The sequence below is a fragment of the Maylandia zebra genome, linkage group LG13 (assembly GCF_041146795.1).
Source record: "Maylandia zebra isolate NMK-2024a linkage group LG13, Mzebra_GT3a, whole genome shotgun sequence".
Classification (NCBI taxonomy): domain Eukaryota; kingdom Metazoa; phylum Chordata; class Actinopteri; order Cichliformes; family Cichlidae; genus Maylandia; species Maylandia zebra.
In genome coordinates, this window is record NC_135179.1 from 21,310,309 (window position 1) to 21,335,446 (window position 25,138).

The 25,138-nt window shown below is 38.2% G+C and overlaps 1 protein-coding gene across 1 annotated transcript in view; it reads right to left on the reverse strand.

The window, feature by feature from the left end:
- Positions 1-25,138, reverse strand: part of wdr27 (WD repeat domain 27) — a 46,330-nt gene that overhangs the window by 20,778 nt on the left and 414 nt on the right. Inside the window, exons 2-22 of the mRNA XM_004556009.3 lie at positions 24,258-24,399; positions 23,901-24,025; positions 23,362-23,475; positions 23,196-23,247; positions 22,792-22,862; positions 22,597-22,711; positions 22,405-22,507; positions 21,169-21,260; positions 20,942-21,006; positions 20,123-20,235; positions 19,135-19,208; positions 15,376-15,445; positions 15,096-15,167; positions 14,918-15,018; positions 14,414-14,503; positions 13,561-13,682; positions 12,284-12,417; positions 11,978-12,075; positions 10,055-10,176; positions 5,693-5,790; positions 892-994 (exon numbers count right to left, since the gene is read on the reverse strand). Coding sequence (XP_004556066.3) covers positions 892-994; positions 5,693-5,790; positions 10,055-10,176; positions 11,978-12,075; positions 12,284-12,417; positions 13,561-13,682; positions 14,414-14,503; positions 14,918-15,018; positions 15,096-15,167; positions 15,376-15,445; positions 19,135-19,208; positions 20,123-20,235; positions 20,942-21,006; positions 21,169-21,260; positions 22,405-22,507; positions 22,597-22,711; positions 22,792-22,862; positions 23,196-23,247; positions 23,362-23,475; positions 23,901-24,025; positions 24,258-24,399 — 2,076 coding nt within the window. The remainder of the gene's footprint in view (positions 1-891; positions 995-5,692; positions 5,791-10,054; positions 10,177-11,977; positions 12,076-12,283; positions 12,418-13,560; positions 13,683-14,413; positions 14,504-14,917; positions 15,019-15,095; positions 15,168-15,375; positions 15,446-19,134; positions 19,209-20,122; positions 20,236-20,941; positions 21,007-21,168; positions 21,261-22,404; positions 22,508-22,596; positions 22,712-22,791; positions 22,863-23,195; positions 23,248-23,361; positions 23,476-23,900; positions 24,026-24,257; positions 24,400-25,138) is intronic.

Sequence of the window (25,138 nt, forward strand, 5' to 3'; positions counted from 1 at the left end):
AGAATCAGTCTTGTTGAAGCCATCACATTTTGCCAAACCAAGGCCATAGCTTTTTTTCTTTGTCCCGAACTGAACCACTTGGTTCTACAGTGCACAAGTCACGTGTTTGGTTTGCTTTCCTTCTTAACACCAGTTTGAGTGATCTTACCTGTAGTGTCCTGTAATGGTACAATTTAAATTTCCATTTCTACCAACTCCTCCAAAAGCCATTCTGAATACCTGTGCCATGGGCATTTCGCCAAGCAGGATCATGTAACATAAATGTTTTACAACCAGGACATGTATATCTATTTTATGTCTATATTATGTCTAAAATACTTGGCCATCTCTCAGGTGCTGTGTCAGGTCTTTGCTGGATTATTCCTGTTTCTTAAGGACATGAGATGCACTTGATCAGTGTGTCCGATGACATCAGAAAGCCAACTCTGCTTTTAAGTGCTTTTTACGTTAGTTCTGCATAACCTATGTAGACTTTATCAATCAATAAATAAATCAAACAAACCGTCTGATACTTTGACCTCACTCTCAACCAGGCTGCCCATCCCTGAGCCTGGTTCTGCCAGACATTTCTTCCTGTTAAAAGGGAGCTTTTCCTTCCCACTGTTGCCAAATGGATGCTTGTAGTGGGTTGTTTGACTTGTGGGGTTTTCAGTTATTGTACAATCTTTACCTTACATTATAAAGCACCTTGAGGCAACTGTTGTTGGTGCAATATAAATAAACCTGAATTGAACTTTTATAGGAAAAAACAAGATGAAGAACAGCCTAGATATTGCAAAAGGTCAAAACTTTTCTGTTTCACTTTATAATGTTTTAATCCCTATGATGATTTTTTTTTATCTGTTTGCAATGTATACAGGTGGCTTTGATGGACCCAGTGAGACTGCTTACACAGTTATCCTCAGAGCCTGTGGCAATGAAGCGTCCACATGGCGAAACGGCTGAAGAGCAGGGCTGGCAGCGATTTACATGGTTCTCATAACGCCGTACACACCTGGTGAGAAGAAGCACACAGTGGTAAGAAATCACTGATGTTAATAAATTCAAACAACTTTATGTGACGGACAGACTTGATGCGTGACCAGTGATCCTTTATATTAGTTTGTATGTTATAAGGCTATCTAAAAGGTTTTACTGGGTCTAGTAAACTTAAAATAAATGTTTGGGAACTGGGATATCTTTGCTATGCATGCTATTTCACAGTGCACACATTACGATGCTGAAGCGTTGAGCTGAAGGTGCAAAATATATGGAACAGAAGGAGAACGGCACTCCATGGACTGCTTTACAAACAACTGAACCAGCTGAGCACAGGGAGTTGAGCATGACTCAAGGAAAACACAGGAAAGAGACTTCGTTAATGAAAAATGTTTCCCTCATGCAACTTCTGTGCTGTTTCATTTGGTTTGCAAAGGCATGTAATGTCTTTGCAATGCCACTAACAGGTAACTAAGCTAGTGCCTCTATATGGGCTGGCATACTGGCAGGCCAGTCCTTTGACAGCATCTGGTGAGAGCATGTCTTTGACATTCACATGCTAATGTCATTAAGTTGGGCTAAAAGTAGGGCATATTCACCGACCATAAAGAAATCTGATATACCCAGTACCAGAACTTTATGGAACTTATAATGTTGAGTTGGTGCTAAGACTGTGCCAGAAAACTGTTGATTCAGTTTAATGGCATGCTTACTTTCATTGCTCTTCTCTCGTATTCAATGGGATTACTTAATTATCTCTTTTTTTCAGGATGACGACATTGTCAGCTGACTATGACATTTGCTCATGTAGCCCTCAATAAAAAGGCCATATGACAGAACAGAGGCAACAAGATGGGACAGTCCATAGGTTTTGCTCTTCAGATTTTGGAAAGATTTCGAAGAGTTATTTCTTAAATATTGAACTTTTTCGTCACAAAAAAACTTCTTTTCTTTTATAATACACAAACTTTCTGTCTGTGTTTGCTTCATTTTTCATCAACTCCTACAAGATCAGGAGTTTAGCAGCCAAACTTGACATGCAGGTACATTTTAGGCCCATGAAGGTTCTTATCTATATCAGCAATGGTTACAGGTGCATCTTCACCATATAAAAGTGTTTTATCAATTTAAATTTATGACAATAAAGTCTTATTTATATCCACAAAAGCTATTTTTAAAATCATACACTAAAACTATATAGTGTTGCCTATAGCAGCAACCTAGCAACAAAACCAATTTTTGTATTTATGCACTGAAAATTATTAAAGAGGATTAGGGCCACTGGGGAAAAAAAGTGGTCACGTTTTTATTTTCTTCTTTTCCAGACTGACTTTTTTCTCGGAATTCTGACTTTTTCCTCTGAATGATTTTTTCTCAGAATTCTGACTTTTTTCTCAGAATCCTGACTTTTTCCCCCAGAATTTTGAGATTAAAGTCAGAATTCTGACTTTTTTCTCCTAATTCTGACTTTTTTCTCAGAATTCTGTAAAAGAAGAAAAAAAAAAGACTTGCCCACTTTTTTTTTCGGTGGCCCTAATCCTCTTTCGTAGAAAATACCTCATAGAAACATAATTTGAATTTCAACAGCACAAACAGGCCAAACAATACTGTAGCACATACAAGTTATTTAGATGAACAGCGAGATAACTGGGAATTACCTGTTCTGATTTCTAGGGCAACATTTCTACATCTTAACATTTCTGCGCTGCAACAGTGCTTACACAAATTGTCACTACTGCACTTTAAAAAACACTTTAGCAGTTCACAGTAAGCACTCATCTGGTTTTCTAGGCCAGAGCGTGAAAGCGAATGTTTTGACTGAAGAAGGGAAGATGAGTTACACACATACACACTCTATGTTGTGTAAGTGATAACTATCTGGCATTTTGCAGATCACTACACCAGAGGGTATGATCCTCTTGAGTGAGAGCCAATACAGTTATTGAATCCACTTGGGTATTCGGTGTAATCATCAAGGTAATCAGCAGGGTAATCCTAGCTCATTATATTCTGCCAATGAATTTCAGAATATTTAACTGCCCCAGAGCATATCAGATAAGAGCTGGCTTTTTCTTAATATTACTTCATGTAAATACATTGTTTATGTATTTCTTCACATATATTCAGACGGATTAAATTATGGAAAGAGAAGCAGATCACCATCTGTTCTCTATTTTTAGAATTGGCATGTCATCGATTTTGAATCATGCTTAATGCTGGTGTGTACACCCTTCAACTGGAACATTGCATACATATCAAAATACAAGTGGTGACTGAAAGGTTATGGCTTTAAAAGTACTTTAACCAATATAGTGGATCTATACAGTATACTAAACTAATTGTTTGGCAAAGTGGCCATGGTCATCACGTGCTGATGGACAACAGCTGTCCTGGCAATCCTGCAGCTGTCAAACGAAACATGACCACTTATTTAATCAGCACCTTCTAAGAAAATGCCTGGTCTGATTGAGTTCCTGAGTAATCTTATTCTCTGCTTGTCAGCACAAATTCAGTGCATCATCGCATAAAATTTTTCGATGAAAAGACATTTCCATTTTAACTATTGTGCATTTCTATTGAAATAATTTAACGCCATTACAATTATCATGGGATAGAGACAACATTTGCGTCACATATCTGAAATGTCCCGGTACATATAAGGGTCAGTTCATCAATCTTACACAAACACGCACACAGTCGTGTTTTCATATCCTTGTGCGGACATCTAAGTGACAAAATGCTTTCCCTAGCCACTTGCATTAAACCTAACCTTTAAAAGTGAATGCAAAGCCCTAACCCTTACCCTATTCCGAACGCATAACCTAATTGTATCCCTGACACTAAAACCACATTTTGAGTCTCAAAAATGCCTTTAAACTTATGGGGCGATAGATTTTGTCCCCATAAGGGACTTGTTGGTCCCCGCAAGTTTAGTAAACTTCGAATTTTGGGTCCCTGCAAAGATATTTGATAAACAATTTTTAACACTGATTTGATTACTTTGATTAGCAGTAAACAAGACTGAAATATTTATTTAGTGGCCTGGTGCCATGTTTTGTGGTTAATAGTCGTTAATTGTTTTCATCCATGCGTATGTTTCACCTCCAAAGAACTCTGCGTACTGAGGGATGTTTGATAAAACCTCTTAAAATGAGGGGTTGACCTAGAAACGAGCCACAAATATTTATCAGATAGCATTAAGATTTGATGGAGGGACGGAAGAGGAGTTACACATGGAAGCAGCTTCAGACATGAAAGAATGAAATAATTAATAATGCCGTTCAACTCGGCCCAAAAAAAAAAGAAGAAAGGAAAAAAAAAATCCAAATCACTGAGGAATGTTTGTGTAAGAAAATCTTGAAGTTAGTCGAATGTAAGGTCATCTTTAAAGTCTCAACAAAAGAAGTGTAATAAAAATGATTTCTTCCCTAACGTTCTTGGACTTATGAGAATCTGGAGGATTTGGTGAAATAACACTAGACTCAGAAGCCAACCTTCATCCAGGTTTGTCAACAGGTGATAAAGGTTGAATAGGAATGTTACAAATTTTGGCAAAATAATTTCATAATGAAAAAGACATTTTCAGAATTTCCAAGCATATTGATCACTATCACTTCCTTCAATGTATAGTATTAGGAGAACATCTTGAGCTAGCCCTCAATTCCTTATATTTTGCTAACAAGGAGACATTCTAATCCTTTCTTAAAGTAGTCTTGTGCAAGAGTTATCCAGGCTTCAGGCCAATGCTTGTACCTGACTGTCTTCAGAGGAATGTTTTTGTTTTTGTTTGTTTGTTAAACCACTTAACTTTTACCTTTGAATCATTTAAGCATAAAAAAGCCACTAAATCAAGGGATGACCAGGAGTGTCTTCATCTTTATCTTTTGGCACTTTGTTACTAGCAGCCAGTTGCAAAGACACACATTTTCTTCCCATTTCTTTATCTGGCTTTATCAAAATGCTAAAGATAAAAGAATTTTGCAGATCTAAAATAGTATTTTTGTACTAACAATGTAATTCCAACAAAGCTATTAGCTGAAAACTTGGCATGTCTGTACATGTTGTGCAGTATGCCCTTAAAAAACATCAGTGGAAACTAGACAAGTGCAGCACAAAAGATGAAGAGGCATCTGAAAAGAATTCTTTCATACTGATGACTCCAAATTTGACATTTTTAGTTTAAATTGTTGTCAATGTGTACAGAGGAGGTACAACAATGAGAACATTAGCTACTGATACAACAGTGCTCATGGTGTTGAAAATATGAACGCCGAAAAGTACAATCAGATTGTGATCCACCCGTGAAATACCATCTAGAAAGTCGGCTATGCTTACCTATTTAAAAAACTAAAATGTTAAAAAAAAACAAAAAAAAAAACAAAACAACAGTTGACAAACTGATCTGTGACATCAGGGTTACTTGATCTTTTATATACTTTGCTCAAAACTTTTGCAAAAAGAAATCTTATGTAGTAAATCATTTACTACATAAGATTGTTGTAGTAGCATTTACAGCATTTGCAGTAATTGCTAATGCATTTACTGCAAATGCATTAGCTACTGATACAATAGGTTTTGAACATGATTTCCCTTTAAGAAGCAAGAGACTACAGTAGACTACAGTAGATTATAAAGCACCATTTTCCTTGTCTTATGATCATATTACAAGTACATTCAATACAAATTGCACAGAATATGTTACAATAATACAGACCTAAGTGTTCGAAGGTCCCAAATCTTCATACCATCAGTGACAGCACTGGTCAGGAAGAGGTTGTATGAATCTGGAGCCTGTGAGCTAAACGCTGATCCCTTTAATGATACACAATGAACAAAACAGCTTAGTCAGCACAAGCTTTACCTGAAAATGGATATAAATCTTCTTTTTTTCCCTAAATTTTTTATTATTATACTATTAGTATAATGTATACTACTTCAAAACAGAAGGTGATGTTTAAAAAAAAAAATCACGCTGGGCTGTAAAAACAAAAACGGAAGCAAAAGTGAGGTTAGGTGGGAGTGTCTTAGCGTCATCACTGTTTTTTAGTTAAATAGAAAAGCAAAGAACTTCCACTACAAATCTATCCATCTATTCCACACAGCTCTTTCAGACCCACTTATTGAATGCTATAGGTAAATGTGTAAGAGAGAAAAGCTTAGGGAGAGCCGGAGAGAAAAAGAGTTAGAGAGAGAAAGAAGCGGTGGGGGGGATTGTTTAGATTTCCACTGAAAGTGTGAGAACGGCAGCCTGAGAGGGCATTTCCAGTTCTTTTTTTCCGAGAAGTCCTGCGCTGTGATGAGTTCCAGGTGAATTTTGTCAAAAAGGCGATGGAAATTTCAAGTAAGAAAAGCTGCTTCTCAAAATGCAGTTCCTGATGTTTGGTGAGCCTCAGGAGGAAAACCAATAGTGAAGGGAAAAAATGTGCGTAGACTCCAAGCAGGAGCAATGCTACTAATCCTACGGCACCCAAAGGCCCCTCAGGCCCCCAGGCGGAGAATCCCACAGTGACATCAATAGCCAAGCTAAAAACAACACACCACAGGCTTTCCGCAATGTAATGCACACAATAGCTAGCGTGACAAAGAACAAGCACCTCTGGGCTGAAGGAATAAAGTCAGCTGTGAGCAAGAGTGAATTGCAGTTGAATGCTTTAATGCACTTCATCCATACCACAAGGTGCAGTGTATCCAGCTAATCCAGGCTGGCCCGAGTCTAAAGCAAGTTAGATACTGACCAAAGTCAGTATCTAAGGGTCAGTGGGTACAAGCCTCCTTCACACCAAAACATATACTTTTCTGCATCTACTAAGTTACATGAGCATCTGTACAATAGGTAATTATTTTTATATATGTTTTATAATAAAAGTTAATGGGTTTGTTGCTGTTACAAAGCTGGCAAGCATTCTTATGACTCTTGTATGTAGAGATACCAGTCCCTCCATGTCACTGTAACATGTGAGGCAATAAAAATGCTAACTATAAGCTGAATAAATAAATGAGACTTGAATAAATGAATTTTATAGTTTCACTGTGAGCAATATTCTTCATAGCACTATAATAGATGTGGACGCCAGCCCAAGCTGTCTACTTATTAGACACCAACAAATTGAGTCCAGATTGGTTCAAGACACTGATGTGGAAGTAAGGCCACATAAACCCAGACTGCATCATGGAACAGCTTTACTCCAAGGCCATCATCCAGCATCATCCTCCTGCCATCCCCTATGGCAGTCTTAATCCTCCTGCGCTACGGAGTAACATTCAAGATGAATGATACTGATGATGGCATGTCCTGTCTGTCTGTCACGGAAATGTTTGTATAACCATGATTTTTGTTTTTAACCATGACCTTTTTCATTCACACCACAAACGTAACACTTTTATTGCCTCAAAAACGATCCGTGTCTTGTGCCTTACGTAACTTGCAAAACACTCATAGATGCCTTATGTAAGACTATTACATCTGCCAAATAGTAGCCCCTTCAAGGGTAAAATGGAAGATGAGGCTCACACCAGTAATCGGTTCCAAGTCAAGCAAATTCTTCGCTTTGTGGGTTAGATCTCAACGTCATCCAATCTGCGTATGGACTGAGGAGATGTCTCTGCCTCTATCAAAGATTGGAGGTTAAGGCTAGGTTTAGTCAGACTATGAATGAGAAAAGACGTGAAAAAGATTTGACAACGCTCAGCAACATCAAAACTTAAATATGTGCCTTCAAAAAAAAATTGCATTTGTATTAAAGAACACTATCATTATCAGGATAAGTGCAATGTTTATGGTTTAGGGTGAAAAATCTTTTTTAGTAAAGCGTTCTGTCCCTTTATGCCAAGCAATGATTGAATTCAATTATATAGTGCCAAATCACCACAACAGTCATCTCAAGGTGCTTTATATTGTAAGCTAAAGACCCTGCAATGCAAGAGAGAAAACCCTCAACATCAAACAACCACCTGTGAGCAAAAAGTTTGCGACTGTGGAAAGAAGAAAACTCCGTCAGAACCAAGTTCAAGCAGGGGGAACCATATGCTGCGACAGGTTGGGGGTGATGGGAGGAAGACGGGATAAAAGACATAGTGTGGAAGAGAGCCAGAAATGAATAACTAAAGATTAAATGCAGAGAGGTGTGTAAGCACACAGAGAGCAGCCTAGGCCTATTGCACTAAGGGAGAATTTAGGGTCACCTGATCCAGCCCTAACTATATGCTTTATCAAAAAAGAAAGTTTTAAGTCTAATCTTAAAAGTAGAGATGGTGTCTGTTTTGCAAATCCAAATTAGGAGCTGTTTCCACAGAAAAGGAGCCTGAAAGTAAGCCTGCTCTATTGGGGTGATACAGTACTATGAGGTCTTTAAGATAAGCTGGGGACTGATTATTCAACATCCCGTATGTGAGGAGAAGGAACTGAAATTTGATTCTAAGAAAAGCCAGGGTGGAAGAAAAATGCTGTCTCTTTCTAATCTCTGTCAGTACCCTTGCTGCAGAATTTTGGATCAACTGAAGGCTTTTCTCAGGGGGTTTTAAGGACACCCTGATAACAATGAAGTAATAAATGCATCGACTATTTTTCAGCATCACTCTAAGACAGGATGTTTCTAATTTTAGATAATATTGTGTGAATGTAGTCGTACATATTTATTTAACATACACACTGAAGGACAAAAATGGTCAAAAATGACTCCAGAATTCCTCACAGCGTTACTGGGGGCCAAGGTAATGCCATCAAGAATAAGTATCTGGTTCAACCCAGTAACATGACAAAACGTGTAATTAACACGCCAGTCCACCGTGTCCATTTCACGCTTTGGCTAGGCAAAGCGTGAAATGGACACACATGCAGAAGTTGCATTACCAGCAGGGGGAGACGCTCCCCCGTGAATATTTTCATGTTTGCTTGGAATAAAATATCTCCCTCGGCTGTCACTGCACGTGACGGCAACTTACTGCAACGTCGGCATGCGTTCATGTGTGAAATGGAGATGGTGGACTATCTGTTACTATCCGTGATATCATGCTCAATTATCTAAGGTGAGGACATCCCAAAAAGAACGCTGGTTTGAGCGGGGAGTCAAGGAGGCCATTTATGTGACCAATGGTCATGACAATTTGCAGTCAGCCCATTATTAGTCAGTTGTGCTAGAGTCAATGATTATGCAAATGTACTGTTTATAAAGTTGGGGAAACCTCAACTGACACTGTGGAAGTCACTTGGATGAGTGACGAAATAGCTAGCTACGTCCACATGAGCAGAATGAACCTTTTTTTGGATTGGGTTGTCTGGTTAGACATTTTTAAACACTTAAACTTACACAACACTTACACCTAAAGCTGTTTGTCTTAAATTATCTTACATTATCTGCTAAAATGAGAAGCAATTGGAAATAAATTGTTCAAGCACTTGATTTAGAGCCTGGAGCGTTTCCCAGGTGTCACAGGGCGAGAGTTGGGGTACACCCTTGACGACGTACCAGTACACCACAAGGAGACAAACATTGGAGGAAGCTGGAGTTCCTGGACAGGGTCCATGCATTAACAGGGACAACATACAAACTCCACACTTTCATACTGTAAGTCGCTTATATATACTGTGATGACTGACATTACAACGTAACCAATTACAAACAATCATGCATAAAGGCTGAAATAATCATACAGGAAGTTATAAAGCTGGGTTCACATCTACTTCTTTAAATTGAATTTTCAAATATACCGCATACCCAAATGGAAATATTTTAACAGAATTCCAAATACATATAAGAGATTTGATTTAAAAAGCAACATCTTCCAGTTTTTGAAACAATTCTGGTTTAGCATGTGGACAAAATATTACTTTACCGCTAAGTGGTTCACTGGTGAGCTGGTGGGTATTAAGTGATTAACTGCATTTCGTTGCCCTGTACCTGTGCATGTGCAATGACAATAAAGTTGAATTCTATTCTATTCTATTCTATTAACAAGATGATATATAATAGTATTAGACAAAGATACAATTGAAGGGAATTACTATTACACAAGACAAATACATGCATATACATCAAGGGTAGTTTTTTTTTTCACATGAACAGTCGAATCGCCTCACCTTGTTCTGTGTGATGCAATGGATGGCTCTGCTGTGGGCATCAGGCACCTCTGAGGCAACTGTGCCTTTGTTCATGTCAAATACTTGAATAGACCGATCTGACCCACACACCAAAACAATGTCTGAAACAGCTTGTTAAGTAATGTTTTAACATTTTTCTCAGAGGACCAGCACCTCAAACAAAAATAACATATATTTAATCAACTATTTTCTATCATTTACAACCTTGGTAGCTTTTTAGGGCCGTGTGATGTATTCAGTCAGAAACTGAATACAATGGTTTGCCTTCCTGTAGACACCTTAATTCATTCCATGCTGTTTTATGTAAGTAGACAGAAATGAAAAGAAGGCCTTGTAGGCCTTATTATGGTGTACACGGACACTCCTACTAAAGAACAGTGTTAAAATCTCATGAGATATTGTAACAGTTTTAAAAATCCAAAATATTTCATACACACTTTGACCTAAGAAGGCTGCCATTATTTTATATGACCAATCAATTTTATGATTTAAACCTGTTGCATCCCACAGCTATCATTACAAAGTCGCTATTTCTGACAGACTGGTCAGTTTCCACAAGAACTTAACATTACTCTGTCTATGCAACTGATCCATTTCACTAAGAAAAAGAGCTCACAAATGCTGTTGGTTATACGTGACAATTTTCACTTATGAGTCTAAATGCTCTCAGATAGCAAATGAAACTTCAGTTTTCTGTTTTCTTACCCTTCCCAATTCAAGTGCATAATCCTTGCTAAAGTGGCCACTTCGGGACAAATAGCAGTGGCTACCATTCATCTGCAATGAGTGTTGGCTGTCAGTTCACGGTTTACCTCAGCTGTCAATATGTGTCCATGTCTATTTACTATGGAGGAAGCAGTAAAACTCTGTGAAAAGAGTCTGATAAGAGGATATCCTGACCTTTTCTGTTAATAAATGCTGCTGTTAGTGAAACTTTCTTAAAAATAGATCAAACACTTTTAGACACTAAGTGAATAAACTCTTACACGAATGTAAGCAAACTGTTCAGAGGGAAAGTGTGATTTTTAGGACACTCAAGTCTAATGTTTGCTGGCATAATGCTGTAACAACCAGCTGTTATTGTTGTTTAGCCGGCTTGTCAGCTGTGCTGAGACGGGAAGGTCGCATGTCTTATCTGCTGACAATAACTAATTGCACAAATACTGGGAATAAAAAAAGCACGTTTATGCATCTTTGCATGTGTTAGATCCCTGACTTCGGTTCAAGAGATAAGGTGAGGTGAGGAGGAAGAGGATGAGGTGAAAATGAGGGAGAAGAGAGAACAATGGTGGAGAAGAAGGAAGACATAATTAGAAAGAGACAATGCAAATGCACATGTACAAATGTGAAATGGTCGTATGTAGTTTGAAAAAACCTACTGTATCTTACTTTTTTCGTATTATTAATAGACTGATTCTAAGTTTATGAGAAGGAATACATATAGTGTAAGCCATACATTATCAATGCAAATTTATGAGTACAATATTTTTTTGCTTTTTTTAAATTAACTAAAATAAATAAACTAAACATTTTGATTGAATTCCAATTATATGTATATCTGCATATTTACATATGTCATCACCCTATATGCATATTCTTTTTGTTCTGTACATGGTAGGGCAAAGTGAACTAAAGTGGAGCAGAACTGCTCCTGAGAGGACCTCTTATTAGTGGATTTATTGGAAAATAAATGCATTGTAAACCCTCAAATTCCTCACATTCCTAAATAAACTACAGAAAACCTCATTCATTCACAGGTAGAATCCACAATGGAAGCCCTGGGGCAACATCTAAAGACACCATAGACAAACTGCTGTGGATGACATGGGAAATGTCTGTGTATGTGCAGTCTGAACTGAAACACCTCTGCTGTACGAACAGTAACAACAGGAAGAAGGATACGGGAGAAAAAATCATTGATCGCAGACAAGGCAGTGATGTCTGTTGCTGATGTTGTCGCAAAGCATCCAGCCAATTTGCTGACACTCCGTTGATGATATCTAAGGAGAAAAAAGCTTGAATTTGTCTCACTTTCTTCACAATACATCCATGTGTATACAGCTTCATGACAAAAAAGATTATATAGGAATTCAGCTGAAGACCAATGAAGAAAATACATACATAAACCAATAGTTTACGTAGCATTTATAAGGTTCACATGGTAAACTGTTGTGTATCTATTTACATGTATGAATCACTTGCAATTACCTTTTTATGTCATCGCGTGTGATGTCCAGGTTATACAGGTACAGGTACAGAGAGGGTCCGGATGCCAGAAGTACAAATTTGTCGAGATAATAAAACTGAGCACCTCTAATGGGTTTGGAGAACATTTTGTCACCCTAGCAGAGACAAAAATCAGCCTTAATAGTATTTTTTTTATTTAATTATTAAAACATTTGCAAGACTTCAGTTTTACTTCAGTTTTTACTTCAGTCTTACTTATACTTACTTATACTAGTATACCAGACCACATCTCATCAACACAAACTTAACAAACTTTTTCTCACAACTGCAACTCTCAGAAGCCGTTTGTGATCCTGGCTCACCCAGACATAGCCCTTGTCCCTGAAACGACTTGTATTCATTGCCAAGCTGTTTCACAAAAATACCAAGCAGTCAAAGGCTGTAGACCCAGCCAAACTGTCTAACTGAGTGAAACAAAGCAGGGATGATAAGCATCAGATATGGGGAGACCTTGGAGCTTAAGGACAGACCCTTGTTTTTACTTGGCATGACAAAGCAACTGAGTGTCCCATTAAATATGATACCCAGTGAGGTAAGGAGGGTCTGCATACGATCAGAGTTTTGGATGCTCCAACTTCAGTTGAGGCTTCGATAACAAAAGTGCCATCACTGCGCCAAGAAACACATTATTTCATAATTGCATTAATTTGGCTTTCTGTGTTGGCCTCCTTGTTTTTAAATTCCATTAGTTTTCTAATTAGCAGTGGAAACATTGAATTGAGCAAGTTCTGTACAAACATGTCCAAGATACAATCTGATCATTACACAGAAATTGTCCTATTATAAAGGTGTGCTATGACTGAATTTTATGAACCACAGATGGAAATGGAAAAAGTTTGAACATTTTACCTAACCATTAACACATCGGAATGACAGAAGGAGATCTGTAGGGGACTAAAATCCTTCCAACAATCACACTGATCTTTGAAAACACAAGACAAATGTGTGGAGCTATCTATTAGTTATCTGTAGTCATTTTATTGAACTTCTACATCTATTTTAATTTTTTTTAGACCTTCGGAGAGAGGACATTTTTGCAATATGAGGTCACTCTGGCTGGTCTTTATTACACTGGTTTTTATGGTTAGAACTTGGACTTCCAAGGAATGAGGGAAATTTCATAAAGGCTTAAAGTAGGCCATGTAGCTGTGATGGGAGATTAAGGTGACAGGGAGTGAAAGCAAGAAAAAAAAAATAAGACACTGGTATAAGTGTATGCACATTCACTGGGGATTTACCATAATAATGGCAGGCTCTGAGTTACAGTGAGTCCAGATTTGGAGTGACAGGTCTTCTGACGCACTCAGCCACCACCGTCTGCTAAGGCTCCAGCTCAAACTGCTTATTGGCTTGTCATGCCCTAGATAAAAGAAGGCACGACTTTAGTAACCTGGTAATACAGAGTGTGGCTACAACATCTACTTTTATGGTACTGCTAAGAGAGCCAGGCAGACAGAAGAGAATATGCTTGTGGTGACCTACGTGTCACCTCAGCTTCTCTCCTTTTATCTCTGCTGCCCCCTTCTGGAGACCTGTGATCCAGCTGCACTTCAGCCATCGAGTGATGCCTGACATGCAGGGGTATTCTTTCTTTCTCTGTCAGTGTTAATTTTACTGCCCGGGACCACTCGTCTCAGAAATGCTTTAATCTTTCACACTGTATATAATAGCGACATATGCTTAGTTTAAACCTAAAAGGTCTCAGGAGAGAATGTGAGCCTTTCAACAATTATTGCTCTGGAACATAAGCAAACCACACTATTCTGGTAACAGAGAGCTCAGTGTTTAGTTTTTGACAGTGATAGCTTAGTGAGTTAACTAGAATTTTCTTTAAAACTCTCATGTCAAGCCATGCATCCATTTCAGAGTAGGTTCAGGTTATTCAGAAGAGCCCAAATGAGTTATCCAAGCCAAGAGCAGACTTATAATTATTAACATCCTTCTTATCTCTGTGAGGTGCCAACTCTTAAACCTTAGCATCATTTGAATCAGTTAAGAAGTTGTATGTCGAACATAAAAAAAAACCCTCTTTTGATGAGAAACACAAAAATATCAAACAAAAGTACAGGTACTCATCTCTGCATCGCACACCTATGTAGACAGCTGGAGCGCCAGTAAGGCAGGACTTGTACAGTAACAGTGTGCTGTCTCCAAGACCACACAGGATTTGTTTTCCATCACCTTGGGAGAGACAAGGAAACACGGGATTGTTTTATTAGGATTTTTCAGTCCGCAGCTGATTTATTACAGCCAAAAATAGTAAAGCAGCCTTTAAGACACAACTGTGAAATGTTGTGTTTGAAAGAGGAACATTCATCTTGAGAAAACAGCAACAGTGAAACTGTTTCTAATATACTGCCAGCTATTTTTCATAAATTATTGTTACCTTACTTCACCCTTACAGCACAGGATGGACAATACTCCATGCAGTCGACAGTTATTAGATCTACTAACGGTTCGACATTGGCAGGTGTTTCTAATACAATCCCAAATCTGACTTATAGCCTCAACCTTTAGCATTTCAACTGTTTAAATAATAGTTAAAAACACATAATAATAATAGACAAAAAGACAAAATTACTCATATTAACCTACCTGAATACTGAAGACATGAGACATGCTTCTTCACGCTCACATCAGCACACGGGATAGCCGGTGCCACACCGTCTGCTGGGTAATCTTTAAGGAGGGAACCTCTAAATGGCAAAAGTATGTTCACTATTCACATTTTATTAACACTGTCTTTTAAATGAAATTAGCTTAGGTCGCTTACGTATTTCCATCAGCCTTTTTCCTAGAGGAAGAATTTTTTTGAACATTTGTTTTGGGTGAAAACATGATCCTCCTGAAAAGAAGATAAACTAAATTTAAAAAAAAAAACATATACAAACAACCAAATAAAATATATATACATATAGCAACTATATTTTACCTAACAAAAAGGAAATATGAGATTAAAAAATAATTAAGCGAATAAGTGCTTTAAACTTTGGACAGACCAATAAACTGTAATCTGATTATCTATATGGCAAAAAGTTATTCTGTGATCATACCTCGGGGCACTAGTATATCCAGATGACTTCACTTTACAGTGGAAAACCAGAGGCTGGTCCTTTACACCTCCTTCATTGAAAGATAAGATGCTCATTAGGACACCAGCGAAGAAGTGTGTATTATAACGAGTACATATGTCTGCATTTCTAAAACACGAATCAATAGATGGTGCAGTGGCAGGATGAGGTAAGATTCTTTAATATTGCTAAAATGACAATATATCTACCAGTATCGTGAAGCAGTTTCATATTTTAAAAGGAGGATTCAAGATTTCTGGGTGACCACTCCATGCTGTAAGCATTAAGTGTATCCATAAAGCCATGAAGGGTGATGGTTCACTATGAGCTCACTTTTTCCACAGCCATTAAAATTTGTAAGCACTTCCAAAAACTGTTCTTCTGTCAAACAAAGGGGAAGTAGGAAAAGGTCATATAGTCTCCAGGGCCAGGCGTATATATACGTACGCACTCTCTGGTCACGTTAGGTACACCTTGCTGATACTGGACCTAACCCTCTTTTGCCTTCAGAGCTGCCTTAATTTGTGACTATATAGATTCAACAAGGTTATGGAAAACTTCTTTAGAGATTTTGGTTCATGCTGACATGACAGTATCACACAGTTGCTGCAGATTTTTGCACTGCACATCAATAAAGCAAATCTCCCATCCCACCACATCCCAGAGGTGCTCTATTCGATTGAGATCTGTTGGCTGTGGAGTTGATTTGAGTACAGTGAACTCCAAGCTTATCCTGCTGGAAGCATCCATCCAATGTGCAAACTGTAGCATTTAAATGATGCTCAGTTGGTACAAAGGTGCCCAAAGTGTGCCAGTGATGATAGGATGGAAACTTCTGACCATAACTGTATGTTTAAACATGTTTAAGTGTACAAAACCTGAATTGCATAATTCACCTGGTATCACAACAGTTATGTAGTATTTAAATGTTAGGTAAAGCATTAGTCCTTTTAAGTTCTGTGAGACTGGTGGCTTACATGCAAAACCACCTTCCACTTCTCCAATGTGTTGTGAGACGGCATACTAAGTAGCTTTTGCTGCTCCAGAACAGATTACATGTTGAAAAGTAAGCATTTTAGGCCAATTAAATGGAGACGCAATCACTTGGCGTTGCTTAATGGCCCTATTGATCTCCTGCTGATATATAATGGTGCTTTAGTTTTACGGGGCAGTAAAAATCCCATAATTTACGCTGACTTTACAGTAGACAGTTATTTGAAGCAAAGTGAGAGTTTCAGACAAATTTCCAAGGAAAGTCATATGTGCGTAAAATCACAGCAGTTTGCTGTGCGCTTGTTTTACGGCATTCATTATGAATTAGCCTAATGACAAAAATTATTCAAAGATGTTTCTTAATATTCAAATCCTTTAGTCTGGTTCAGCACATCAGGATGTTCATTGTCTGATGGAACAGCTACAACACCCCAAAACTTTCTGCTCACAAAGTGAGACAGCTGTATGCTCTCCTCAGGTGTTTACCTGTTTACCTCCTGAGTTACTAAATAGGACATTATTCAAATATTCAAACACTGAGGTCAGCATATGTGTATGTAAGGAATCCCTATGATCCAGGTTTCAGGCTGTAAACACTCAGAATCTAATAGTTGTTCCACGTTCGTCTCTGTTTATCCCTAATATGGTCATTTGTAGCACAGATCTCTGGATCTGAGCACAGAAGCCCACCCACCAACCTGTTGTTAATGAAGGGAAGCCAAATAAAAACAAAATTACATAAAGGGAGCCAAAATGGCTTGCTACAGATAAAGGCTATTCTAGCTGAACTTAAAAAAAGCACATACAAGAGCCCCTTTGAAACATCCGATACTCTTTTGTTTGTTTATTTGTTTTATAAGAATTAGCCAACCAAGTCATGTTCTCAATCAGTCAACCTCATTTTACATTAGCTGTGTCACAGCTGTACTGACCTGTGATGAGAAGAGCAGACAGTAGCAGACAGCAATGTGAGTAGAACTAAAAGTATCAGAGGCACCTTAGTAAGCTGTCACAGAACTACATTACAAACATGAAGCTAAAGTAAGGCCACAGTGTGTGGTCTGTATCAAGGTAACTGTTCTTTTGTATTTATACCTTGTAAAACTACATGCCCACATATTTAGGTATAGACCAAGGTGACGTTGAGAACCTCAGTTTCTCTATCTCTCTTTAATCACAGAATTTTTTTTTCTCTGCCATCCAAGATTTTACATCTTCAAAACAGTGGAGGCAATTAATATAGCTTGGATCACAATGTTTTATGGGGAAATACAACTCATACAGTGGGTCCAATCATTTTCAGTTCATTATTTGCACTATTTTCTGTTCATTCTGTGAGAGAAGATCCTGTAGATCACTGCAGTTTAGTGGGAATTTTAGGGTCCAATGGCTTCTAGTGCTTCAAGGAGGGAACTCTATTGTGCTCCATGTCATCTGCCTTTCTTTGTTTCTTTATTTCATTTTATTCTTAATAATTTGTGACACCTCAGGTCAAACAGTAAAGCTGTCTATTCTCCCTGACAGAGAAATCTAAATGAATCAGATTCACATCTGCAGTATTTTCATACTGATCTGATCACTCTATGGAAAATGTGTGTTGTGCATTGCTCGCAATTTATTCAGTCCTTCTGTTTTACTAGTTCCCTGAAATCCTTTCTATAAAATGACTTAATTCAAGCAACAGCACTCAGGGGTTATAGTACACATCATGCAAAAAGTAACAGCAGCTGATTATAATCATCTCAAAAAGCCAGGAGTCTTCAGTGCATGTGTAAGAAACCTTCAGTGGTCTTGCACACATGCAATGGAAGAACAATTCTATTTCCAAGGATCTTGGAGGTTTATTGCATAATTTGTATACAATTGTGTAGATAACTTTACGAATACAGAATGCATGGAGAGCAGCATGCTGGGTTAGTGTGTAAACGTTTGTGGTTTTTGGTCTGACAGTGCAGCCGCACGGCACTTCTAGACTCTTCAGTACACCCCCTGCACAGTCTGGCACTGGCAAATTCCTCAACTCCAGCTGTGAGGAGACAGCTAATACTGCCTCTCAGCACTACCTCTCTGTATGATGTATGTATGTAAATGTCAGTATTTAGTAGGTCGCTCCAGGAGAACAGTTCTAAGTCGCCAGATCCCAATCATAAACTTTATCTGTGATCCTAATGGTCCACCAGAGAAACACAAACAGGCTCACTTTACCTATGAATCCACAACAGGAAGAAGCAGCCAGTCAAAAAAATGGGTTAATGTAAAAGAAACCATCAGTCTGCATGTGCTGCTCTAACTGAAGTACCTGTTTATGAAAACAGACAGTCGTATAAAACCCCAACAAAATGAGGGGAAGGAATCTTTAAATTGTGAATGTTTGCAGATAATGAAGATGTTCTCAGTAACTCCTGAAATTGCCCAGCAGACTTTTATTAACCCAATAGTAAAATTTAAGAGGAACAAATCCCCCGAGATTGCATCAGGAAAGACCTGTTAAATAAAATCAAATAAAAAATTGACAAATCAAATATGCGGTGCTACCTGCTGTGGCAAGCCCTTGTGAATAAGGGAGCTGTTGAAAGTGGCTTTTATATGTGGTCAAGCAAAAAACAAAAAACAGATAATGAGCCAGTCATGAAATAAACCACAAAAAGGGTCACATTTTTAAAGCTCAAAGTCTTCAGATAGTAGTAGCTTTCTTTTTATTCTGTGTGTATGAGTATAAGTGAGAGGTGAGTGTTCGGGGATGCTGACCTTTCTTTTTAGGATGGCTGGGCTCCTTCCTCTTTAGCTCAGTATTGAGGGGAGAATTGGGCAGCGGAGGAGAACTGAAAACAAGAGAGGGGTGAAATGGAGGGGAGGGCTGGGGGAGTTACTGGAAATGGAGGAGCACAGCATTTTCCACTCTTATGGATTATTAGCCCCTCTGATTTCCAATGCCATGATATTGTTGACTCATGAAAAACCAGATGGCATGAATGTTTGTAATAGAGGAAGTTAATATGGAAATGTCAGAGTCAGAGGGCATTAGAGGCAGGAGGCCAACTTTAAAAAACAGCCCACAATCATATATAAGCTCAAATGACCAGACTAACAAAACTGTATAAAGGCATTGTTTTTGCAAGTTGTAACTATCCCAAATGATTATGCTTTGGCTCACAAATAGCAAATTTGTTAAAGCAGACAAAAAGCACATTACGTTGATGAAATTAGTCCTTATTGGTGCTGCTGGACTTTGCTAGGTAATCATTTATGGAGTTACGGGTAATGGCTGAATGAATGTTCCTTCTTTCTCAGAGGACAATTTAAAACATTTGGCATTTAAAAAGTAATCTTATTGTGACTGTTAGCTTACGTATGCAAATTTAAAAGTTTAGAATCGTATAAAGTGCAATCACTCACTAGCCAGAGCAGTTTTGTGCTTATTTCAAATAGTTAAAAAATACTTATTTTGTCTGTCGTTTGTAGACTTTTTTTTAATCTTTTTTTATTTTATTTTTCACAAAACAAGTAGCTGAAATGCTTGCTATTATACTACCCATAAAAAATAAAAAGCAAAACAAAGTTTTAGACCTCAAGTAGCTACACTACAAGGCCACAGTGTCCCTCATCAAGTTCTATTAAACTTGAATTTTGGTTTTGATCAGTAAGATGAAGTGAGTAGGAAAAAAAGGTTTTGTCACTGTAGATCATTAAAATATTGTATTGCTACCTAATATTTTTCAGTTAACTCCAGCTTTACCTTGGGAACACTGAAAATCCTTTGCCACAAGCCAAGGGCCTTCCTAGGTCATATAGACGCACCTCCAACATGACCACACATGGGGTAAACAAAGAGCTCACTAACATCAGCATCTGTGTGGGAAATAAATTCAATCAATTAAAATTTTAATAAAATAAAAAACACTATTCTTGTAGTAATAATATATACATAAACATGTGTTTTAAGCTGTTAGACTGAGAGAACATTAAATAATTGCTACTGTTTTACATAAAAGTTAGCCATTGGTGAACCATAAACTTGGTTATTTAGCAGAAGTTTTAAGAAAAGAACAGAGCAAAGCTGTTTAGGGATCGGTTTTAATGCTGCAGCCATTTTCAAAAATATTGTATGTTTACATACCAGATATAGTGCCAGACATGGGGAGAGGTGGTGGGTGCATTTACACTCCAACAATCATAAAAGTTAATTTGTTAATATTCTCCTGCTGAGAATACGTGTAACTGTTTACATTTATTTCCTACAGAGTTTATTATATTTGGCAATTATCCAAAAGCCTATGGAAATCTACTTTTTTCTATGATGTTGTTCTGGCCTGTCTACAAATAGACTGCTGCACTTTATTTTAATTTCTACTTAGAACCTTCAAAAGTTCAGTGACTGCATGTTACATGGTTGTGACACCAATGAAATCAGTTTGCAGACAAACACACATTAAAAACATTATATCGCACTATCCTAACTAGTAAATCCTATCTCTTTATACTAAAAACAATACCAGCAACACTGTATTAATGATAGAAGTCAAGCTGAAAAGGCAATTTTAATGGAAATACTCACAGAGTTATCACACCCTGGAGAGATGGTCCATGAGCCAGCCATGGTGATGCTCAGCTTAGGGTAATCTACAAGAACAAAAATCATATTCATCATCATGTGCTATCACATTCAAAAAAGAAATGACCAGTGGAATCTCTCAGGGGAAACCACATGTTTTATTGGAGGCATACCAGAGTTTCTTAAAGAAAGACAGAAAGATGGGAGAAGGCATGTCCCCAGCAGCCTACCTTTGAAATATAGCGCTGTTACCAGTTCAGACGTAGCCAGATCAACCACATACAGACCATCAGAGCTTCCAATACAAAACCAGCTGTTGTCACTGCAGGGCCCCCAAACAGAAACATATGGAAAAACCATGTTAAGGGGTTTTCTCGCAAAAAGAATTTTTCATTTGGGGTCAGACAAACGACACAAAAGATCAACATATTGATGTGATGAAGTGGCAAGACATGTACACCATAAAAGTATAGGCCTTGATTCAAGTTACCTTTGACTTCATGCAGTCTAAACTATATACATTCAGCACACTGGAAACTAATACCACAGAGAAGAAAGGAGCTAATAATAATGGATTGGATTTATATAGCGCTTTTCAAGGCACCCAAAGCGCTTTACAACACCACTATTCATTCACTCTCACATTCACACACTGGTGGAGGCAGCTACAGTTGTAGCCACAGCTGCCCTGGGGCAGACTGACAGAAGCGAGGCTGCCATATCGCGCCATCGGCCCCTCTGGCCAACACCAGTAGGCAAGTAGGGTAAAGTGTCTTGCCCAAGGACACAACGACCAAGGACAGATCGAACCGGCGACCTTCCGGTTACAGATGCGATTCCCAACCCCCTGAGCCACAGTCGCTCTGCTCTTTTATCCACTTCCTGCTCTGGGCTGCATGTTGAGGTTTTGAGTTTGTGGGCAATTTATGTTTGGAAGGTTTTACATTTTTGTGCATCATTATTTTCATACTACTATGTGGAATCTTACTTGAGCAAAGCCCGTGAGCTACTTTAGTTTGGCACATCAAGCTGCACTGTGAGAAACATACATAACATGCTTTAGTTCCCTAGTGTCCCAATTTATTGTGTTTTAAATCATTTTGCTAATATTCTCCTGGATGACATACCATTTGCACTTTGTGGAATAATAAACAAAATAGAGCCCTTGAGAATACATATAGCTGACAGTCGTGCTTTATTAAGATTCCCTGTCAAAAATGAAGAGAACCAGATCTTCCTTGTGCTAAAATCAAACAATATGATCCACTGAGAGGGAAGAAACGAGTAAATGAAAGGCTTAGATCTAGTTTTTTCTTGTGACTAATGATTGAAAACTAATTGTAAACTACATCTACAACTCTGTGAACGAATCCATTCATCCACACTGTTTAGTTTATGTAGTTTTACCAGTTTAAAGGAAGTTATAATAAGGGTCAAGGCACCTATTCCAGCTAAGCTGTACTTACTTTTCTTGGTCACCATTGATGTCTGATAGAGGCCTACATAAAGCCATTTTGAGAACAGGTTTTGAAGTCTCCACTTTATCAGCAGACGATTTTAAAACACACCCTGGAAGAAAACATCCAAAAGTAGCATAAAAGTAACTGAGTGAACTTTTCCAACTAGTTTAAAGAACTATCTGTTTCATGTCGCGTCACCTGCTTGATGGCTCACAGTCTCTCGGTGCATTTGATGTCTTTTTTCCATCTTCTCAAGGTCCATTTTGGTCACTAGGTGACACTTGTGGTCGTCACTGAGAGAAAAGCACCACACCTAAAACAGACAGTTGTCTTTCAGCTCGTGGAATTTCAGTGTCTGAGCCTTTTGAGCTGCCGCGTACCTCAGTCACTAACCTGTCCATCAGTTGAACCGGTGATAAGATGCCTGTCCTCTTCCAAGAAGTATGTAGTGAGCAGTGGAGAGGCTAAAGGATTAAGGAAGTTCAATATTTTCAAACCTTCAAATTTTAGAAAATTGAAAACTATGGTTGAATAATCATAACTAATTTACTTTATGCTAATGGAGTGGCTTCTATCACAGGAACCCTGGGTACAGAAGGGAGAAAACCCCAGAAAGAGATACCAATCCTTAACCAACAGCCTAATCTGACATCCCAGTTTTTATAGTCCTGTTTTAAAATAGAGTTATCATTTCTACTGTACAAAGTGAATAAGAGTATTGCAGGCTAAAGGGGCGAAGCTCAAAAGAATGAATGTTTACCGCTTCACCAACATGATTTAAAATATTTACGTCATACCTGAAAGCACAAACGACTGGAAGAAAACAGCTTCAGTTTTTAAATCCCACACCTGACGAGACAAAAGTAAAAAGCTAAAAGTCCAAGTAAGGTGTGCACAATTTGTTTTTCTAAACCATTACACATCACTGTGGCTAAATAAAAAGTGTAAAATTTAAAGTAATACCCTAAAGGTGCGGTCTTCTGATGTGGTGACGAGGATATCGTTATTCCAGGGGCAGAACTCTGCTGATGTTACAGGTCCCAGGTGGCCCGTCAAGGTATGGATAGTTTCTGGTCTCTGATGTGGAAAAAACAACCGTAAAACTTGAGTAAGAACAAGTGGTGATTACTGTCTTGTAGTAAATATTTTTTTAAAAGTCAATGAGGTGACTGTAGCTCAGCAGGCAGAGCAGGTCATCTACTAATCTTAAAATCAGGTTTAATCCCTGGCTGCTCCAGCTTGCATGCAAAATATCCTTGCGCAAGATCTTAACCTCAAGTTGCTCTCTGCATCCATCAGAGTGTAAATGTGTATGAATGTTAGACAGAGCATAGAAAAAAGTGGTTGTATGAATGTGAATGTGAATTGTTGAATGAGGCACATGTTTTAAAAGTGCTGTGAGTGATCAGGTAGAGTAGAAAGTATAAAAACCAGTTCATTTACAACCCTTTAGCTTAAATACATTGACCAAGTGGAAGACGTGCAGCATGATCATCTGGTACCTTTGAGCTGAGAATACATGCAGTTGCTCCCGTGCATGCAGCCACTCGTGCATCAGAGAAACAAAATGAAAGATGAACAACCTCCCCCAGCAAAGTCCCGATAACTGTTCCAGCTGCAACTTTACCTGCAAACCAAAATGTTTGTCTGCTTACATTTAAACTTAACAGGAAAATGATCATTTTCACTACATCACGTGATATGAAGCGTGTGCTAAAGTGGCTCCGCAACATTGCAAAACAGAGCTCTATAATGGGGAAAAATGTGTGTGATTTGGGATGGAGAAACGCTTTACTGCAGAGCACTGCTCACAGCATGCAACAATTCAGGGTCAAACACACAGAACTATGTATCTTTACCCTCCTGTGTTCTCTTCTGGCACAATTCAATATCCCAGACAATGATGTAATCAGCAGAGGCGGAGCAGAGGATAACAGGACTGCTTCTTTTTCCAAAAGTAAGGGCACTGATGTCACCATGGTGACCAGTTAGTATGAGGGGCTATGAAAAAAAAATACTTTAGTAAAGCATGAATGGTCAATGGTCAAGAAGGTCAATGACATAGCAGCTCATGTATCTCACAATCCATTACAATTCACAGCTAATCGCCTGTAAAGTGACAAACATGACCTTGACTCTAGCACAATTTTAAACAAAGATCTATTTAGTAGGTTCCCTACTGTCTGACAAAAACACCAGGCCATTTGTGATTGTGACTAAATGCAACATTAAAATATATAAAAGATGAGTGGATAATGTATAAAAGTTTGTTTGCCTGTCTGTGCATAAAGGTTTCACCGGTTTTGCCATTTTTAAATGTACTATGCTGGAATCCACATAATCTGGCCCAGGGCTAGTAAATGTGTAAGAAAGAGAGGTTAAACAGCCACCTGCTGGCCTTTTTAGGTTAGTGACACTGTTTCTTCCAGATTAGTTCACCTTGAAACAAACTGGCTGGCAAAATGACAATAAAGTCCGTCATGTAAGAGGAAGAGCAATCTGTCCACGCGTGGCTTGTTTCGCGGTCATGGCACGAGTGAATTAAGAAACGAAAAAGAAAGTTGTCTGAATGCAGATGAACTGTTTGTTTAGTTTGCCATGATATGCTAAATCTAACGTGCAAATCTGGTATTTATTGTAAACTTCGCTGCAGCATTTCAGTAGGAATCCATGTCTGTGGGTCAAACATTCAAACAAATACTTTTTAATGACATTTTTGTATATATATGATTTTTTTCAG